General features: G+C 35.1%; 1 protein-coding gene across 2 annotated transcripts in view; it reads right to left on the bottom strand.

Annotated features, from left to right (window-relative positions):
• Positions 1-3105: 3105 nt before the first annotated feature.
• The window catches only part of VPS26A (VPS26 retromer complex component A), a 34007-nt gene continuing 17331 nt past the window's right edge, over positions 3106-19781 (bottom strand). The window contains exons 3-9 of one of the 2 annotated variants that reach the window (XM_019626295.1): positions 16986-17061; positions 15855-16011; positions 15087-15251; positions 12720-12826; positions 9959-10027; positions 7748-7890; positions 3106-4816 (exon numbers count right to left, since the gene is read on the bottom strand). In XM_019626295.1, the coding sequence (XP_019481840.1) occupies positions 4703-4816; positions 7748-7890; positions 9959-10027; positions 12720-12826; positions 15087-15251; positions 15855-16011; positions 16986-17061 (831 nt within the window). In that variant the 3' untranslated portion in view covers positions 3106-4702. The remainder of the gene's footprint in view (positions 4817-7747; positions 7891-9958; positions 10028-12719; positions 12827-15086; positions 15252-15854; positions 16012-16985; positions 17062-19781) is intronic. The other variant, XM_019626304.1, reaches the window with a different exon arrangement.

Genomic DNA, 19781 nt, shown 5'->3' with positions numbered 1-19781 from the left:
AATGCATCATGACTTTTCCAACAACCCAATATATAGCACTGTTATCAGCATCTAGCACATATTAGAGCCTCCATGTGTTTTGTTTGTTGGAAAAATGAATGCAATAACCATGTAACTGGTATCCTTGCCTAACAAGCCTCTATCCATACTTTGCAGTCACCACAATCTTTTGAAACTACAAATCTGGTTAAGTTACTCTTGCTTAAAATGCTTCAGTGAATTCTGAGTAATGTGTTCAGATAAAGCCCATACTCCATTCACTTGTATAGCATCCAAGCCCCTTCCTAAATTGGCTCTCCTTATACGCCTCTTCCAGCCTAATCTACTCCCCACATTTATTATTCTATTTATGCCAGAACTACATACCAGTTGTCATCATCTCTCACCTCCATACCTCTGAACACATTGGTTGCATCTCTTGTATGCCATAGGACCTAGTACGCCTCTATCATAGCACATACATTGTTTCTAGAGCAGTTCTCAAACTTCAGGGTGCATCAGAATTATCTGGAAAGCTTGTTAAAAACAGATTGTTGGGCCCTACCCCTGGAGTTTCTAATTCAGTATGTTTGGGGAGGGGCCCAAGTTTGCATTTCTAACAAGTTTCCAGGTGGTGTTGGTCTGGGGACCACACTTTTGAGAACTACTGCTATAGGTGATAGTTCCTTCAGGGTGGGAAGGAACTATAATCTATAATGAAATAGCGCCCATGAAATACTCAGGAAACATGCTGAATGCATTGCGTAAATACAGAAATAAATGGGTTGGGGGGAAAGGAAGTGGGAGAAGATAACCCAGGTGGTAGGGAATCTTAATAAAATGAGCAAGTTCTTCTCTCTTCTCTGCCTTTGCTATTAACAAAACCTGGTCTACGTTTCCCAAAAGCACATCCTTGCAAATTTCTCCTCACATCTTGCCTACCAAATTCTGTAATTTGAAGTTTCTTGTATTTTTCCCATGTAAGGTTATCATCTAGATACTGTATTGTTTATCCTAAGTGAATTTTTAAAATTTTCTCTTAGAACCACGGGATATTAAAGCAAAAAGCGTTCTTGATAGACATTATCTGGTCCAGTTCCCCCACCTCTAGGGAGGGGACCAACTATCAGATGCATTTGTGGAACTTGTAAATACAACCCACATGGTCTTGCTCGCTGTCTTGCTTTCTCTCCAGGACCTGATAACACTCCTACAGAAGCTAGTCTGTTTCCTTTATTCTAATACTAAAGTGCATAATAGTTCTTATCCATAACTTTATTGCATTTGAGCCCATAATTTTTCTAAAGGATACTTTTATCACTAGGAAAATTAGGTTCATTCATTTATTCAGATATTGAGTGTAGTATGATAGGCACAAGGCATACCAAAACAAACAGGCTGTGCCCTCAAGAGGCTTAAGTCCATAGAATTAACGTCTTTTAAGTGTGGTAAGCACAGTTCTGAAGGTGTGCACAGTGTGCCTTGGCAGCACAACGAAGGGACACATGTAACTCTTTGACTTGGGAGATGATGTCAGGCAAGACTGGCCAGGAGAGCATTACCAGGTTAGCTGGAGTGCAGGAAGGAGGGTAGGCGTTCTCCAAGGAGTCTGGCTTAACTGGAGCTAAAGGTGTTTGGTAATACGGGAACTTCAACTTTATCCTGGAATTGAGTCACTAAAAGATTTTAGATAAGGTAATGACATAAGAATTATGCTCATAGAAGATGCCAAGCCTAAAAATAGGGATATATTTAAGGGTGCACATTTTCCTCACTATGCCTTTACCTAACTTGAAACTTAGGTGTAAGTTTCCAGGCTAGTATAAACCCCTGGAGTATGTCTTTATATATGAACAGATTCAGCTGAATATAAAGGAACATAATTAAATATAAGACTTTACTGACTCACATGGTAATTATAACTGAGTATTCCAACTACTTGATACATATTAGGAGTACAGAATATATCACTGTGGCATAAAATTTTTGAGTAGAAGGCATTTCAGTTCCCGAAATCCTCTATCTGCCTAAAAGCAGAGCCTCCCAAAAGAATCCCCTCAGGAAGCAACCAGGCAAGATTAATTTCATCACAAGTGAAAAGTTTGTACCATACCTAAACCGACTGTCACAAAATTATGTCTACCATCTACAGAGGGTGCCAAAAAAATGTATACACATTTTAAGAATGGAAAAAACTATTAAAACTGCAATGTTCAATATATACCAATAACAAAAGATGAATACAAGTCACGTGGTATACATTTTTTTGGCATCCCTGGTATTCTAAGGACGCATATATTTTTCCTGAAAGTTGTTTGCTTTCCCGTTAAGTGCCCTTTCTCCCACCAAATTCCCCTAAGTCGTTTATGTCCTTCATCCCTTCCCCTATTAAGATGACATGTAAGCCCCCAATTCTAACCATCCCTTTGTCATATTTTTGTGAACTCCCTCATACTCAATTAAATCTCTTTCCTCTTGCTAATTAATGTATTTTGTCAGTTAAATTAGCAGGTTCCCAAACAAAAAATTTTCCTCCCCCACAAGACAACAAAAATTCTTCACTAGTGAAAAAACAACTATTTAAATTGTTTATACAGTGGTTCTCCATTCTGGGAAGCTTTTTTTAATGCTTATGTTCCGGTCCCTAAAATTCTGACTTTGTCTACGTAGGACTTGGCATAGTTATTTTTAAAAATTCCTAGTGATTTAAACATGCAGCCAGGGTTGAGAACCACTGGATTAGATATTTTGTATCTAATTTGTATCTATATTGTGCTCTTATTAAAGATACAAATGTCTTTTCCAGTTTACTTCAGATTACCTGGCCAACTTTTTACTAAATTCACCAAATACTGAATTCAAATTTTTATTTTTCAAATTGGTTATGCAACCAAGTCTCCAGCAAAGTAAATAGGCATCCTATTTATGACAAGTGTTTTAAGCCACCTAATTAAAAGCATTATATGGCTATTTAAAATTGAAACTGACAACATTTATAAAAACTTCTAATCATCACAATTATAGCTTCCTGAACTACTGAGCAATCCTCACTTCAATGATAAATCTGACAATGAGAAGAGATTTGAAAATAGAACTATTTTAATCATTCAAATAGCAAGCTCAGTATCTGTTTCAAATTCTTTATTATACATCATGGTTGCACAATTTGAGGCTGGTTAAATACAACTGGTTTTCAAATTTTCTTTGAATATTTTCTAGATTACCACATGCAAGTGACCATGAAAATATTTGGCATTTTAAAATTCTGAACAGGCACTTACATGAAGGAAAACATTACCATTTACAGATACCCACATTTAAAATAGATGCTCCAGCACATGGTACATGGAACCTTTAGCCAGTAAAGTTGGTTACTGACCGTTTTATCAAAGTGCCATAGTAGTAAAACAAGTTTAAAGAAATGTAATTTGGGTTACTTAGCTTACTCATAAAGTAAGGTTAACTGACGAGACTTGCACTGACGTGTATAAAAAATATTGGTACAAAAACCAATGAACCATAAGTGAAAGTCGTTTCACACAACAGGCTTTGTCGTTTTAGTTCCTACACCCCACACTTAGTGTATTTGAGATCAGACCTCATGCATATGAACAGATGACTGCAGCCTTCTTTTTTACAGATTTTGAACAATGACTTGAATTTAGTGTTAAAAAATTTTAAGCAGAGTGGGTGAAGTTTAAAATTGAGTTTGAACTAGCCAAAGTTCCAATTTAACAAACATAAAATTGTCCAGATCTGGATAACTACATGCTTAACAGGTCTACCTGAATCCCCCCATCTTCAAATTCTCCCATGAAAAGGAAATATGGAGAAAATTATATTTGTGTGTATGTGGTAAAAAGAGTCCTTAAAAAAATTTGAAAGTATTAATGGAAAAATTATATAGTTTTAACAAATTCTGAAATGCCAACACAGAGTCAACTCCACATTGCAGAAAACACACAGTGGAACCTGCCGGGTAGAGCAAAATGGTTGGTTACTTAACATGGTGCAAAAACAAAACAAAACAAAAAACAAAAACTATAATGACATGCCACATAATCACTGGTGGAAAAAATTTAATATTCTTACTAAAGAAGAGTTCAAGAGAATAAAATTCAGAAAGCCATGGAATGGTAGACTCAGATGCACCGACGGTGAAACATTCCATATGTAGTTCTAAAATACGTATGTAAAACTATAAATGTAGTACTCGAAAATATCAAGATGCCATGTTTTAAATCTCTGCAATATGTAAGGGCCATTCAGGTTTTCTAATTTTATTTGAACACAAAATATTTCATTTTTTGCATGTAGAGAATAAGAGGTAATCATTAGCATGAAAAAGGAGAAAAGGATTTATAATCATCATTATGCAGAAATAAAGCAAAATTACAAATACCAGCCTACTCATGAAAATCTTTAATGTTTATACTGATGCATATATGAGTGATTATCATTAAATCATAGGGTGCAGTTAAAAAAAAAAAAGGCAGCTTAAGAAAGTTCCAGTGTTTCAAAGAAAGCATATTTTTTAATGTATATACATGAAGAACATTTAGTTATATCATAAAATAAATGCAGCACTGTAATATAAAGGAAGACTATTAAATGGACTTTTGGCCTTTCTCCCCCCTACATGCTGCAACCATCTTTAACCTGCCAAACTTAATCTCAATGGATATAGGAGGGTTTTGTCTTTTTCTTTTTTTTCCTATTCACTTCACATTTCAGGCTGTTCAGCAGATGCCTGTGATTCTGGTGATTCAAATCGCTGGTGAAAGTTTGTTCTCTGTTTCCTCAGTTTTTCAGGAGCTTTTCTCCATAAAATGATTTCCTAAGTTAAAAAACAAAACAAAAAACATGATATCAACAAATTAATGTTCTCATATTATGCCTTAAATTTTCAGCATGAAAATAATGCCACTTCAATTTTAACAAAATTAAATTCTTCCCTACTAAAGCCCTCCTCTTTCCTGATTGACCCACTTTCTTCTAATTCTGATCTTGAAATGCCCTCTCTGCCAAAATGCCCCACCAGCACCCATGCACACCGCCACTACCAATTCACTCTGGCACAAAGTTCTAGGTATTATTGATTTAAAGAATTCTTGGGGCTGGCCGAGTGGCTCAGTTGGTTAAGAGCTTGCTCAAGAGTTTGAGCTCTGAGCAACAGCAGTTCAAGTCCTGGCCCGAGCTGAGCAGCCACTGAGCTGCCAACAGGTGGCAGGAGGGCTCAGCTAAAAAAAAAAAAAAAGAATTCTTAAAATCTGTCCTTTGGTTTGCTATTCCATTGCCCTTATCCATGTTCATGCCCTTGTCACTAATCTTAGATACTAAAATACCTTCCTGGTAGATGACTGCCTCGGATTGCCTAAAGCCCCTTTCTCCACCCTTCCTATCGCTACTGATTAGCCTAAAACATTGCTTGCATTGCTCTTCAATAGTTCTCAGTGCCCCCAGGACAAATCTCCAACCAGGCATTCAAGGCCCTCCACAACCTTTTCCCAATGTACCAACATCACTCTCCTCCCTCTCTAGACCCACATGCCCCCAGCCAAACTGAGTTACCCTTTGCCTCCAAAGCACTCCAAATAAACTTGTCCTAGGTCTTCCCCAATATATCCTTGAACTCTCTATTCCTCAGCCTATCTAAATCTGACCCTAACCAATCCATCCTGCGATCTCTTCCAAATTCCTAAAATTATCTGCTTCATAAAGTCATGACAGGCTGGTTTTTTTTTTTACCAACATATCAGAATTTAAACCTCTAAATGAATATCCAGGGGAAGCAATGTACTTACTCAATAGGGCCACAATATGTAATTGATTTGGAAATTGTAAATTTCATATAAACTATTTTGAATTTATAAATTACCTATGTTTAATTACACAGCATTATGGCAGCATTAGTGAAATTAAGTATTCTCTCTTCTAAATTATTGAACTATTAAGTTTTCTCTTAATTAACTTATATAATTTTTATTTTTCCACGTATCTGCAATGTGAGACTGTTGAGGACAAACCCTATTTATAAAAGACAGTTTCTGTATTCTTCACAGCACTCAGCACAGAATAATTTCTAATTAGTTTTGAACACTCAGCTGACATTCAAATATTATTAATCTGATTCAGAATACAAAAAAACTATTCTAATCAATCTTCATTCAAAATTCACCATGACTTTGATTTTTAAATGAGAACAAGTTTGGGCCGGCCGAGTGCGCAATGGTTAAGAACTGGCTTGGGACGCCAGAGGGCCCCGGTTCGGATCCCACATATGAGGGCCAGTGACACTGCCCTCCACAGCTAAGATGATGAACAACAGCTCAACCTGGAGCTGGGCTGCTGTGAGTCGCTGGCGACGGCGTAGGCTGCAGCCCCTGTGGCAGTGGGTTGCCATGGGCTACCATGTGTAGCCAGCAGCCAGCGTGAGCGGCCAGCAGCCGCAGTGAGCGGCCGTCCAGAAGCCAGCAACTGAATGTGCCTTGCCCAGGAAGAGAGCAATGATGGTACCAACTTGGGCCAGAGAAGCAATGTCTTCCACAACTAGGCTGAAGAACAAAATGACAGCAACGTGTCTGTTCCCTCCCCCCCAATTCCCCAGCACTGTTCCCATCCCCCCAATTCCCCAATAAAAATCTTTAAAAAAAAAATGAGAACAAGTTTTATGAAACATCTTATATAAAAAGTATTAGATTTGGGTCATCTCATGGACATTTGTTGGGTCGTCGGGAAAGTCATGACACATTTTTGCATTGAAAAACATAGAAAAATATGTCATGACTTTCCCAATGACCCAATATAGCAGAATTGTTTAATAAGGAAAAAATGGAAACCCCAGAATCCATTAAGTTAATGCAGTCATTAAAAGTGATCATTGGGGCCAGCCGAGTGGCGTGTTGGTTAGGAGTTGGCTTGGGACGCTAGCTCTGCGCAGCGAGGCCCCAGTTAGGATCCCACATGAGGGCCAGTGACGCTGTGCCCTCTACAGCTAAGAGGGTGAACAACAGCTCAACCTGGAGCTGGCTGCCGTGAGTCACCAGCGATGGCATAGGCTGCAGTGGGCGTGAGCTACTGTGAGCCACCGTGAGCGGCTGTCGAATGGCCGGCAAACAACTGCCTCAGCTGGGAAAAGCGCAATGATAATACCAACATGGGTCAGTGAAGCGACGTCCTCCACAACTAGACTGAAGAACAAAAGAACAGCAACTTGTCTGTTCACCTTCCCTGATTCCCCAATGCTGCTCCCTTCCCCTAACTCCCCAATAAAATCTTAAAAAAAAAAAGTGATCATTGAACTCTGTATTTGTTGATACAGGAAAGATATTCTAGACATTTGAGTGAAAAAGCAAATTAAAGAACAAAATGCATTATATGATCTAAACACACACAAATTTGTCTGGAAAACTAATCAAAATGATGATGGAATTTGTGTTGCCCTTTACTTTATTCTGTTCTTTATTGTCTGATTTTTTTTTTTTAACAAACAGCAGGTATTGTTTTTATAACAAGAAAAAAACTTTCACAAGAAAAATAAAAGCCCTGCTATAATAAATTATAGCCCATTCTGGATCCTAAGAATGATTGGGAAGAGATCTGTTTATCACAACACAATCCCATTCATGCCTAAACTTCCTTATACTCTCAGTGTTTTCACTTACTTAGTAACCCCCTTGCTCAGTACAATAAAGGTCAGAAAGACTAGTCTTTTCAGGTGTTTTTAGAACTGCCACTGAACAAAGTACCAGCCTGGATGGCACCATACCTGCTGCTTGAAGTATCTTCTGTCTTCCTCATCAACAAGGACTAGATTCAAAAAGTATCTTACTGAAAATTTTTTGTTCACATCTCTCATTGTTGGAGTTGGGTCATATCCCGCTAAAAATAGTCTTATTGGAATTGATTCACCTGAAAGAAAAGTAATTTCCATTTTATTCTAAAAGATCATTAAATAAAGTCACATAACACCTAAAACATGGAGAAGATATGAATGTGTCAGTTCCTCATGGGACAGCAGCATAACAAAAACTTTACACCAGCGTTTCGCAGCCTTGGCACTATTACCATTTTAAGCTTGTTAATTCTTTGTTAGGTCCTATGCACTGTAGGAGATTTAGCAGCATCCCTGGCCTCTACCCACTAGATGCCAGTAGCATTCCCCAAGTGTGACAACCAAAAATGTCTCCGGTATTGCCAAATGTCCTGGGGGTGGGAAATTGCTTCTAAATGAGAACCACTGCTCTAGAGCCAGAATGCCTGGATTTTAATACCAACTCTAAAATTTACTGGCTCTGTGACCTTAACCAAGTCACTTAACCATTCTGTTTCAAGTTCCTCATCTGGGGAATACTAATAATATCCACCTTGTAGAGAATTTGTAAGGGTTATACAGGTTAATACTATATGTAAAAAGCTTTAAAAAGTGCCAGCAGATAGGTACTGTTTTAATAGTTATTTTCTGCTTTCATGAAGTTTACCATAATTTCTAATCATGTGTTTAAACGCTTGAATATTTATTACTAATCCATCCAAAGAAACTAGCATGTTCAGAATGATGACATTCCTTCATCACCAAAGACTGCCATACAGATTCTCATGGCTTCTCTTTTCCTAAGGGTAATTATTTGCATATTCTGTTTGGAATCTTTTTATGTAATGCTTTTCTTGTGTATATCTATTTCCTGAAAGATATACAACCCATCAATTTACATAAACATTTGTGGCTGCTGGAATTTTATAAAGTAATTGTTGCATAACATAAGAGTACACACATGGGTCTTGGAGTCAGAAAGGCCTAAGTTTAAACTCCAACTCTGCAATGATTAGCTATTGAAAGAAAGTAGAATATTTCACCACAAAATATGCCTCTTTGTAAAAATTATTTTGAGCTGAAGGCAATTAGGCAGCAGCAAAAGCAGAGGAGGCTCCTCCTTTTCTGCCTAAAGGCAGGATATAAATTCTTTTAGTGGAGACAGACTCATTAGCCCAGGGATGGAACCAGAGGAATCTGCAAACGAACCTTACTCCATCAGTTTCCTCCCATATATTTACCTTCCCAGTTTGCCACTCTTGGAAGTCTAAAACAACTTTCCTTTGTCCAGTCATTTCTGTCCAAATTTATGGTTCTTTTGAAGATGGTGTATAAGCTGAAATTCTAAGCCACTGCTTTCAGTAACTTTTTTGTTCAGGTTTCTCCTGCGTGATGTACACTGCATGCATTAAATAAAACTTTTCTTATTCTGCCTTTTTGTTATGCAGTCCCAGCAGAAAACCTACAATGGGCAGAAGTAAAGTTCTGCCTCCCCTACACTACATCACCTTTAACAGGTTTTTAAAACTTCTTTGCGTCTTGTTTTCATCTGTAAAATAAGGAATACCAACACCTAACTCAAGGGTGGTAGAAAACTTTAGAGCACCTGAGAGTACAATGCATCCTCTACAGTTGACACTCAATAAATGGCAGATACTTTTTGAAGTAATTACTAACAGGCTGAGAAAAATCCAAAGGCATAAATTTAAAATGATAAATACTGGCTTCATTATCTTAGACACTGAAGATTATCTAGTAATGGAACTGCTTGTTTTCTTGGGGGCCATAAGGACTCTAGAATCCAACAGGAATTAATGCTCAGCTATATTGCACTTTATGTTTAGCAAGAATAAAAAAGATTTACAGAGATGAACTATTATAACAGAAGACAAAGTATTACAAATTCAGAACTAGGGAAGAGATATACATGTCTTCTAAATCCTAAATTTAAACCAAGTAAAAAATTAAACCTTACTTGAGACTAATAAGTACTACTAGTCTTCTCAGTATTTATACAAAGATGATCTTAAAAACCATCATTGCAAGAATCATTCTAAGAATTCACAGATAGTCTCATACTGAATAAATACTTTCAAATTAAATTGCCATGAACACTGTTGTTTGCACTGCCTATAACACAAAAATAGTAAATGAAAAGTGTATTACCTTTTACTGGTGCACCATCCATTATTTCATATTTAGCAATTGTTTCTGTTTCTGTTGTGGTACTGGGTCCTAGTGCAACAATGTAAATTATATTAATTTAAATATTTCCAGAATATAATTTCCAGTTTTATACCTTCTTCCTATTTTCCTACTACATTATTTTAGTACTAATTTATCTTCCAATTTTGTGAAAATGTTGATAATTCTTTTCTATTTCTTGATCTACACTTAACATACTGAACACTCAACTGAATGTTTCACTCCCTTTCTCCCAAAGGTAATATACAGTGCAAGAAAGAATCTTCTTCAGAGTTCTTTCTGTCATTCCAGTATCTGCTAAAACAGAAACTAGTAAATACACATCAGAACTAACCGCTGACATGCTGGTTTTCTCTGCAACACCGAAACTGTCTTCTCTCAGAGTTACTTAACTTTAACATAAACAAAATATCAAGCTGAATATCTGATTTACATATAGTTCTTTGAAATCTGGGGATTCGACCTCAAAGAAATTATTGGAACCCAGACATTTAAAAAAAGTCAATACTATGGTTAAGTGAAAAAAGTATACCAAAACATATAGTAATGATCTCAATGTTGTAAAACACACAACATGTCTGTTCTGGATGATAAGTACAGATGATTTTTCCTTTAAAATTTTCTAGAATTGAACATAATTTTTATACTCAGAAAAAAAATGTTTAAATAAACAATTTATTTTTAAACAACAAATGGGAACCTGGTTTGATTTTAATGTTTTTAAATCACATAAATTTTTATTAGAAGGTAAAAGATGGAGACTAAGAAGTACAGATGTTTATAATTATGACTACCAATTACAAATTCTTAAAAAGTGTTGCCTAAAATGATTTTTGGCAAAAAACCAACAAAGCTAAAGAGAATAAACTAAATCTATATACTAATTAAAATTAAAAAGCAATTATGAACCAAAAAATGATTGGGGAACTAGACAGCCATATGGAAAAAAGTAAAGCTGGAGCCATACCTCATATCTTACATCAGGACAAATTCCAAATGATTTAAGAATTTAAACAAAATCCCCAAACTATAATGTATTGTTTTAGTAGAAAATTATTTTTAGAACTTCAGTGTGAACAACGCCTTTCTAACTATGACACAAAACTCAGAGTTCATAAAAAGAAAAACTAATGAAGTTGACTACTGGGGAAAGTTTTGCTGCTCTTAACAGAAAAAGGGATTGATTTTCGCAACATATATAGTTTCTACAAATAAGAAAAGACTAGTAACCCAGTATCAATGGGGCAAAATGTGTGGAATAGGCAGTTTACAGATATGGCTTTTATACACATGAAGAGATGCTCACCCTCACTCAGAATGAGAAAATTAAATTAAAACTACAATGGGGAACTTCTTCTCCTACCCATCAAATCAGCTAAAAGTTTTATAATATTGTGCTGGTGAGAACAGAGGAAAAAGAGGCACTCTCCTACATTCATGGCTGGCAGGTACAAATTATTACAACCTCTAAAGAGGACAAACTGATGATATGTATCAAAATTACAAATGAATATACTCTTGAAATAGCAGTTCCACAAACACACACCCTTACAGGCAAAATGAAGTTGTTAACTGAAGCACTGTTTGTAATAGCAAAAATCTGGAAACAACCTGTATGTCTACCAATAGCAGACTGGTTAAATTCTAGTACATCCATTGAAATGGAATACTATAAAAAAAGATGAGGAAGTATTCTTTCTTACATGTTGATATGGAAAGATCTCTAAGATACATTAAGTGAAAAAGCAAAGTATGTATTTTATGTAACCATTTAACTAAAAAGGGGGGAAGGGCAGAATATAGAGGTACTTGCTTGTATATGCGTAAGTCTCTAGAAGGATTTTAAAACTTACAAACATATTACCTATGAGTAGATAATACCTGAAGTACAAAAATAGGACACTTTTTACTGTGTGGTCTTACACTTTATTTTCGAACCATGTGAATTTGTAACCTACAGTAGTTCTCCCCTTATCCGTGGTTTCAGTTACCTGTGGTCAACCATGGTCCAAAAATATTAAATGGAAACTTCCAGAAATAAACTATTCATAAGTTTTACATTGTTAGCTGTTTTAAGTAGTGTGATGAAATATCACGCCATCCTGCTCCATCTGCCTGGGATGTGACTCATTCTTTGGTCCAGTGTATCCACACTGTATAAAATACCTGCCCATCAGTTACTTAAGTAGCCACCTCGGTTATCAGATCAACTGTCGCAGTATGCAGTGTTTGTGTTCAAGTAACTTATAGTAACCTAATGCTGCATCACAATGCCTATGTCATTCACCTCACATCATCTCACATCATCACAAGAAGGGTGAGTGTAGTAGCACAATAAGATATTTTGGGAGAGAGAAAGACCACATAACTTTTATTACAGTATATTATTTTAATTGTTTGATTTTATTATTGTTGTTAATCTCTTACTGTGCCTAATTTATAAATTAAGCTTTATCATACGTATATATGTATAGGAAAACAATAGATATATAGGGTTCAGTACTACCTGCAGTTTTAGGCATCCGCTGGATGTATCCCCCAAGGATAAGGGGAATTACTATATTCAAAAATTAATTTATAAAAGCATAAATGAGTAACTTACTGCCAGCAATATTAAGTATCAAAGTTAGTATCCAATGGAGATATTTTATGCTTAAATAATATTTTAAGATTTTAAAATTTCAACTAAAATAGAATTTTAATTCATATGCTTTCAACTTACCAATTCCTGTGATCTCTTTTTTGATCAGTTGTAACTCCATATGTTGGATTTTTATTCTTACTAATAAGAAGTAAATTTTTCCAACAATCACATCCTTTAAATGATACCTTTGGGGAAAGAATATATCTCACTAAGTATTTAAAAAACAAAAAGAGTGAAATATGTCCTAAGAGGCTTTATTACACATCTTTAGATTAATAACTATTTAAAAATACCATTTTGAGTATTCATATTGTTAAATGTTCCTCTTTTTCAAAAGTCTTAATCATTTTACAGTATGCACTGCTTATTGATGGGGATACGTTCTGAGAAATGTGTGAACATTATAGCACGCACTTACACAACCTATATGACAGTCTACTACACACCTAGGCTACCTGGTATACCACTGTTGTAGATGTAATCTGTCGTTGATGAAACGTCATTATGTAGCACATGACTACTATAAAATAAGGAATCAAACTTTTACGTGACCATCACTACACCTCAGAAGGAAGAATTAGCCTGATTAATTGTTGGTCCTTACTCAGAGGTTAACTTAAATTCCAAAGAACTTAAGCATGGAAAATTAATATTTTTATGCATGAAATATTCATTTGGTGGATGAAGATGTTTTTGAACATTAAAAACTCTACACAAAGGGCCGGCCGAGTGGCTCAGTTGGTTAAGAGCTCGCTCTAGAGTTTGAGCTCTGAGCAACAGCGGTTCGAGTCCCAGCCCAAGCTGAGCAGCCGCTGAGCTGCCAACAGGTAGCAGGATGGCTCAGCTAAAAAAAACCAAAAAACTCTACACAAGAGTTTAGTGTCATTATTACTCCAAGTGCTAAAACAGTGCAGCTAACAAATTACCAGGCCTCAAAGAGATACCCACTAGATGAGTTTGTTGCTATACTATCTAATAATTAAAGACCTTGAAATGAAGAGATAATAAACCCGGAATTCTCACAATACCCAGAGGACTTTTTAGGCTTCTCCCCGGTTTGGATCTCAAAATAATATCCCAAAAGTTGATTAACGCAATTATGTCAGTCTGAAGGGAGGCTTTCAGTGACAAGTTTTTAGGTCCTAAACTATCTGATAATTTTATCAACAATATAACACTCTGAAGGCATGTATATCACATTTTCAGTGATAAAAACTGGGGAGTGACAGCTAATAAAAATCATGAAACAGAAGAGTGCACAGGAAGGGGATAAAAGAGTATACATCCAGTTCTTCAACAAATAAATTTTAATGAAAAAAAATCGGGAGAAAACCTATAAATTAGATTTAAGAGTCAAACAACCAAATGTGATGTGTCTTGATGAACTGAATTTGGACAAATCTTGTTTGAAAACTGATCTGAACTATGTGGAGAAAAAAAAAAAGACATTTATAAAACAATTAGGGAAATGTGAACACTGGATATGTGAAGACATTAAGGAACTATTAATATTTTTAGATATAACAGTATTGTGGTTATGTTAAAAATGATACATATGGGGTCGGCCCAGTAGCTCAGTTGGTTAAGAGCTTGCTCAAGAGTGTGAGCTCTGATCAACAGCGGTTCGATTCCCAGCCCAAGCTGAGCTGCCGCTGAGCTGCCAACAGGTGGCAGGATGGCTCAGCTAAAAAAAAAAAATGATACACACTTTTCAAGAACAAAATTTTACGTTTGGAATTTGCTGCTGGAGTGTAGGGCTGAATAAAGACAAAACAAATCTGATGATGTGTTGACAACAGTTGGAGTTGGGCTATCATCAGTACATGAGGATTCATTATATTATTCATATACTTTGGTACATATTTGAAATTTTCCACAATAAAGTTTAAAAAGGCATTAAACAATAAACAAAAGGGCCCATTTCTGTAAAAAATACATCATTTATAAACATATATACCTCCCCCTCCCTCATGGAAAGATATGTATGAGAATATTGTGGTTAAATGGCCAAGGTGAAAATATGTGAGACTTCTGCTTCCTTTGACTTTACTACACTGTCAAAATTTTCACTAATGAAAATGTATTTATTGGTTATGTAGTCAGAAAAAAAGCATTTTTATTTAGTTTTAAAGAGATAGCCAAGTTAAAATGATGTCAGGCCAGTAAAATAAATTTTTACAGACATAAGGGATTAAGCTGCCTCTGAGATGGTAAGATTCTCTACAGAAAATGGCCACACAGAGATTTACCAGGATTTAATATGAAAGACACCTGCACTGAATCAGAAGCCAGACCAAACTCCTAAAGCTTCTTTCAGCTCAGAGATTATGTTGGTCTGTTAACATCAGATTAATATCAATTCTATCCCCTCTTTGACCAATTTACAAAGACCTGAAAAGCTTCTTAGTTATCACTGAACATTTAAGTTGAGTGAAAGGTACTTACTTTGATTTATTATATTCAAATTCTATATGTAGACAATCCTCAATGCCCACTTCCATCTTAATAGAGTTGTTAACATCAGGATAGGTGGCAAGCTGGTGAACAATAAGATCATACTCTTTTACCAAGTCTGTCAGTCTTCTTACTATTGTCACTTTAAGAAAATACCTACAAAGTTAATGGAGAGGTCAAGTTAAATCTCCTATGATAAATCAGTGTTTAAAAAAGCAAACATTAATTGCAACTCTGCTTTCTCTTCCTGGAACTTCTTTGGGATCAACTTACTTCATTTACTTCATGAAGTAGTTCTAATTTTCAAATAAATGCCCCCACCATGGAAAAAAATAGTTCAATTTTAAGAACAGTGTAATTTTTAGATGAATTTAGAGTGCTACCATCAAGCCTACTGGAGGAAATCTCTTTAGATCACTCCTTAACTGTACACTACATGAGATTTGTTGGGAAACTAATGGATTTAGAGGGTAATTTCCATTTACACAAGAAATAAGTACCTAAGGGACAATTCATACAAAGAAAGTGAATGACTAAAACTTCTCATAATAGGGTTCTCTAAATCTATAATGATAGAAAGGTCTTATTACCTCAGATCAGCATTAGCTAGACAAAACAAAAGATTTGACAGAATTTTTAAAAATCTTAAGTCTTCCAGCCCAGAATTATAATTAGAAGTTCTAATAAGACATTCAATAGTAACTGTATTACTTTCTGGTTTTCACTCTGTCTACAGTTTCTAATACACCTAATTCATACCTCAAGCGGACATTGGCACCGATGTAAGATTCATATGGCTTTTCAACTTGCATAAATTCAAAATCATAACTTCTGCTCTGGGTCAGTTCTCCAGGTAAGGCTAGTTCTTTCACTAGGTTTACAAATTCGTGAGTATTACTCTTGTCATTGAAAAGTTCTAAGAAATTTTAAAAACAAAAAAACAATTATATTTAATATCATTTCATTAAAAGTCAAACTTCTACCTCCAAAGCAAATAAAAATGAATTCATTCCTTTAATGTAGTTAGGGTTTGCCCAATATGAAGTTGTTTTAAAAGACACATTTCCAGCAATTATCTGCACTTCCTCCCTTCAAGGCAAAAAGCATTTTGTTGTTTTGCTTTAGTTAGGCAAATATACTTCCTTGATAAAACTATAATACACAAGACTAAAATCAACTACCAGTTAATTACTATAATTTGCCCCTCAAGATATGTAAATAAATATCCACCCACTCCAATTTTGATACTTTAAAAATGTGCAGTAAAACTTAGAAAACTAGATTTAAAACCTAACTATGTTACAGTATTATAAAGACCTATTTTCTCTTTTCTGAATCTGCAGTACCAAAGATTTACACAGCTAAACTGCTAAATCAAGAAAGTCTCTGGAAATACATGTATGGAAATGTACAAAAGTTGATCTAAGTCAAGAACAAATTACACCTTTCCTTTTCACATAGAATTTTCTGTTGACAGGTGAGTGTCTGGCTCAGGCCACACACTAGGTTAGGAAGACAAATGGCATGGGTAATTAGAAAGTGATGAATGAAGGTGACACATAATTGTGACTAAAGCTGGTGAAAAAATGTAGGCAGATGGAAATTTCAGTGAGTCAACTAATTTACCTCAATTACTTTTCAAGGCTGGTAGCTTACATAACTCCTTTCATTTTTAGTAATTAATTTTAATAATAAAGGCAGGATGAGTCAAATACCATTTAATACAATTAAATGAAACATGATTGAATGTTTATAAAATAAATCCTCTATTATGCAAAATCAATGCTTTCCACAAAGCTAAGCTCTAATTCAATTATTTAAGTGACAAACAAAACCCTCTTCAAACTCAGTTATTAAAGAAAAAAAAAGAAATACTATTTTAAAACTCACCAATTTGACCTACAAATTCAATTCTAATTCCTTGGTGCTCTAGCCTCTTTCCAGGTTGCTTAAAGGCTAGGTTTACCTGCCAAAACATGAAATTGTAAGAGATGTTAATCCTTTGAGTGGGCCTACTAGTATAGATTCCTTCCAGATGAATGCAATGTATAAGTATTTCAGGTATTCATTTCTGAAGTTTGAGATAACATCACATACCTAGATCATGATGACCTTATAGCACCGGAGAAGGTATAACTTACAATCACTAATGAACCTATCACTTAAAGCATCTGCTCTGTTAGGAAGGAATCCTTCTTTATGGCTAGAAAACTATAAAGACTCAACCAAAATAAGAGGGAAAACTTTCAACTATTCAAATGTGTTTTCTGGTCAAATGGTTAAACACTTCTACAACAACAGTAAGGTAATCACTAATTCCAAGAATTGACCTAAAGGATTGCTTTCAGTCTTATATCCAAGACTATATTGTTATAATTCCCAACCTTAAAAGCAATGCTTATTGCCCTGGGTCTGCTACTCATCCTAAAAACAAAATGTCTGAAGATTTAAATTTTGAGTATGCTTTATCTTACATACTTATGAAGTAAGATATATAATTTCAAATTCCCTAAATTCATTATCTGCCAAATGAAAATCCTATTTTTAAAATTTTTAATTTGACATACATACTAAAACTAAAATGCCAAATGTTTATGAATTAGCTCAACAAAAAAACATACTTCCAGGTTTATTCTTTACTATAAAAAATATTAGTACTGTGGCTCTTAAAAGCTTTTCTTCCAAACAGTGCTGCTCAAAATATAACAGAAATCAAGGACCCAATAAAAACAGAGTTCCAATTATTTCTGCTTATAAACTACATAAATTAAAATATTCACTCTTTTCTATCTTCCATATCTGTTACCAGGATGAGTTAGTTACTTGCCTTCCAAATTAATATCTCAGAGAAAGAAAGAAATAATTAAATTGTGGTACATCATATGATGGAATATTATTAAAGTTTAAAAATAATACGGTCAAAGAATTTTTAATGATGTGGGAAGATGTGCATGATATGTTACATGAAGAAAGCATGGTCAAATTGTATACAAGTATAATGCCAATTATATTTTTTAAAACCACATAAAAGAAATACTCTTAACAGCAGTCACTTCTGGAATGTATGGTTAGGTGGTAATTTTGTTTTCTTTATAGTTTTCAAGAGTTTTTTTTTTGTTTTTTATAACAGGCAAGTAATACTTTCAAAATCAGAAAAATACTTAAGAAAAAAAGTGGTAGTACTTAGAAATGCTTCACATACACTAACAAGCTAAATTTTTGGTTTGAATCACAAATAACACAGGTATAACTCCCAACTGTTTCATATGCCAGGCAGTAATTAGAGCTATTCCCTAATTTGTACTAATAAAGCACATAGAAAGAAGTACACTTTAAACAATGTGTATTTCACAACAGTTTATGAGAATGTCTGTTTGAACACAGCTATACATGATATTTTTAAAAATTAGAGTTCTTCAAAAGCACTTTGAAACCACATTATTGAGGTAGAAATGCAAAGCTGTTCCATTTTCCCACCAAACTGCCTAAACTCTGAAATTTTCCTTGATCTTCCACTAGTACTAAAATATAGTTGCTCTTAAGCCTAATGCAAGCTATTCTGGACTCTGAAGGATCCCAGAATTGGAAGGCGTAATTAAGTATTTTGGTTTAAAAGCTATTCTGCAAGGGAACATAGAAAAATAAATGAAATAAGACAGTGAGTGAACTAGGTTAAAGAATTTTAACACCAACTCAGTTATATTTTTGTAACTTTTATTATAATTTCAAACTTACAGAAAAGCTGCAAGAACAGCACAAGGAAATCCCACATAACCTTTACTCAAACCCAGCATATGTTTATACTTTGTCCTATATGCTTTATCATCTCTCTATATACACATATGCATGCAATCATACTCATATATTCTATAGATGTCTCAAATTATGATGTCTTCAGGATCTATTTAAAGACTTAAATTCATCCATATTGTGTTTAGGACAAACATATACCAATGTACTACATGCTATTTATAGTGGGCACCAAGGTATCTGTACATGATTATTGCTGGATATCATGATTATCCAAGATAAGTTTCCAACTTCTGCTAGAAGAATATGGTCCATATTCATGTTGATGAAAGACACTACAATATTCCTTGTTAAATAACTAAGCTATAAATTCCTATAATCTCAGACTAAACATATGCCTTTCTCACTTTTGCAACAAGGAATAGATGTAGAATTCATTATAGGTGGCTTGGCACTGATACCACCACTTCAAGACAATTTACTCATCACTGACCAGTTTGAAAGAATAACCTGGTTAAAAAATTGTAACTTATGACCCCCTCCAACTTGCCAGATAAATCACTAGTCAAATTTTTCACAATTCTAAACAACAAACCTGTACCTCAATAATTAAACACATAGTCAGCAAGGCTCTCCCAAAATTATTCAGAAAGTATAGTGATACAAGCTATATTTTAAAAAGTGGAAACCTACTACGTTAAATATGTTCTTTCTTTTTTTTTTTTTAAGATCTTTTATTGGAGAATTGGGGGATGGGAACAGCGCTGGGGAATCGGGGGAAGGAGAACAGACAAGTTGCTGTCCTTTTGTTCTTCAGCCTAGTTGTGGAGGACGTTGCTTCACTGGCCCAAGTTGGCATCATCATTGCGTTCTTCCCCAGCGAGGCAGATCAGTCGCCGGCTTCTGGAGAGCCGCTCACAGTGGCTACCAGCTGCT

The sequence above is a fragment of the Hipposideros armiger genome, unplaced genomic scaffold (genome assembly GCF_001890085.2).
Source record: "Hipposideros armiger isolate ML-2016 unplaced genomic scaffold, ASM189008v1 scaffold_15, whole genome shotgun sequence".
NCBI classification, from domain to species: domain Eukaryota; kingdom Metazoa; phylum Chordata; class Mammalia; order Chiroptera; family Hipposideridae; genus Hipposideros; species Hipposideros armiger.
Note: the sequence above shows the minus strand (reverse complement) of the source record. Positions and strands in the feature narration are given on the sequence as shown.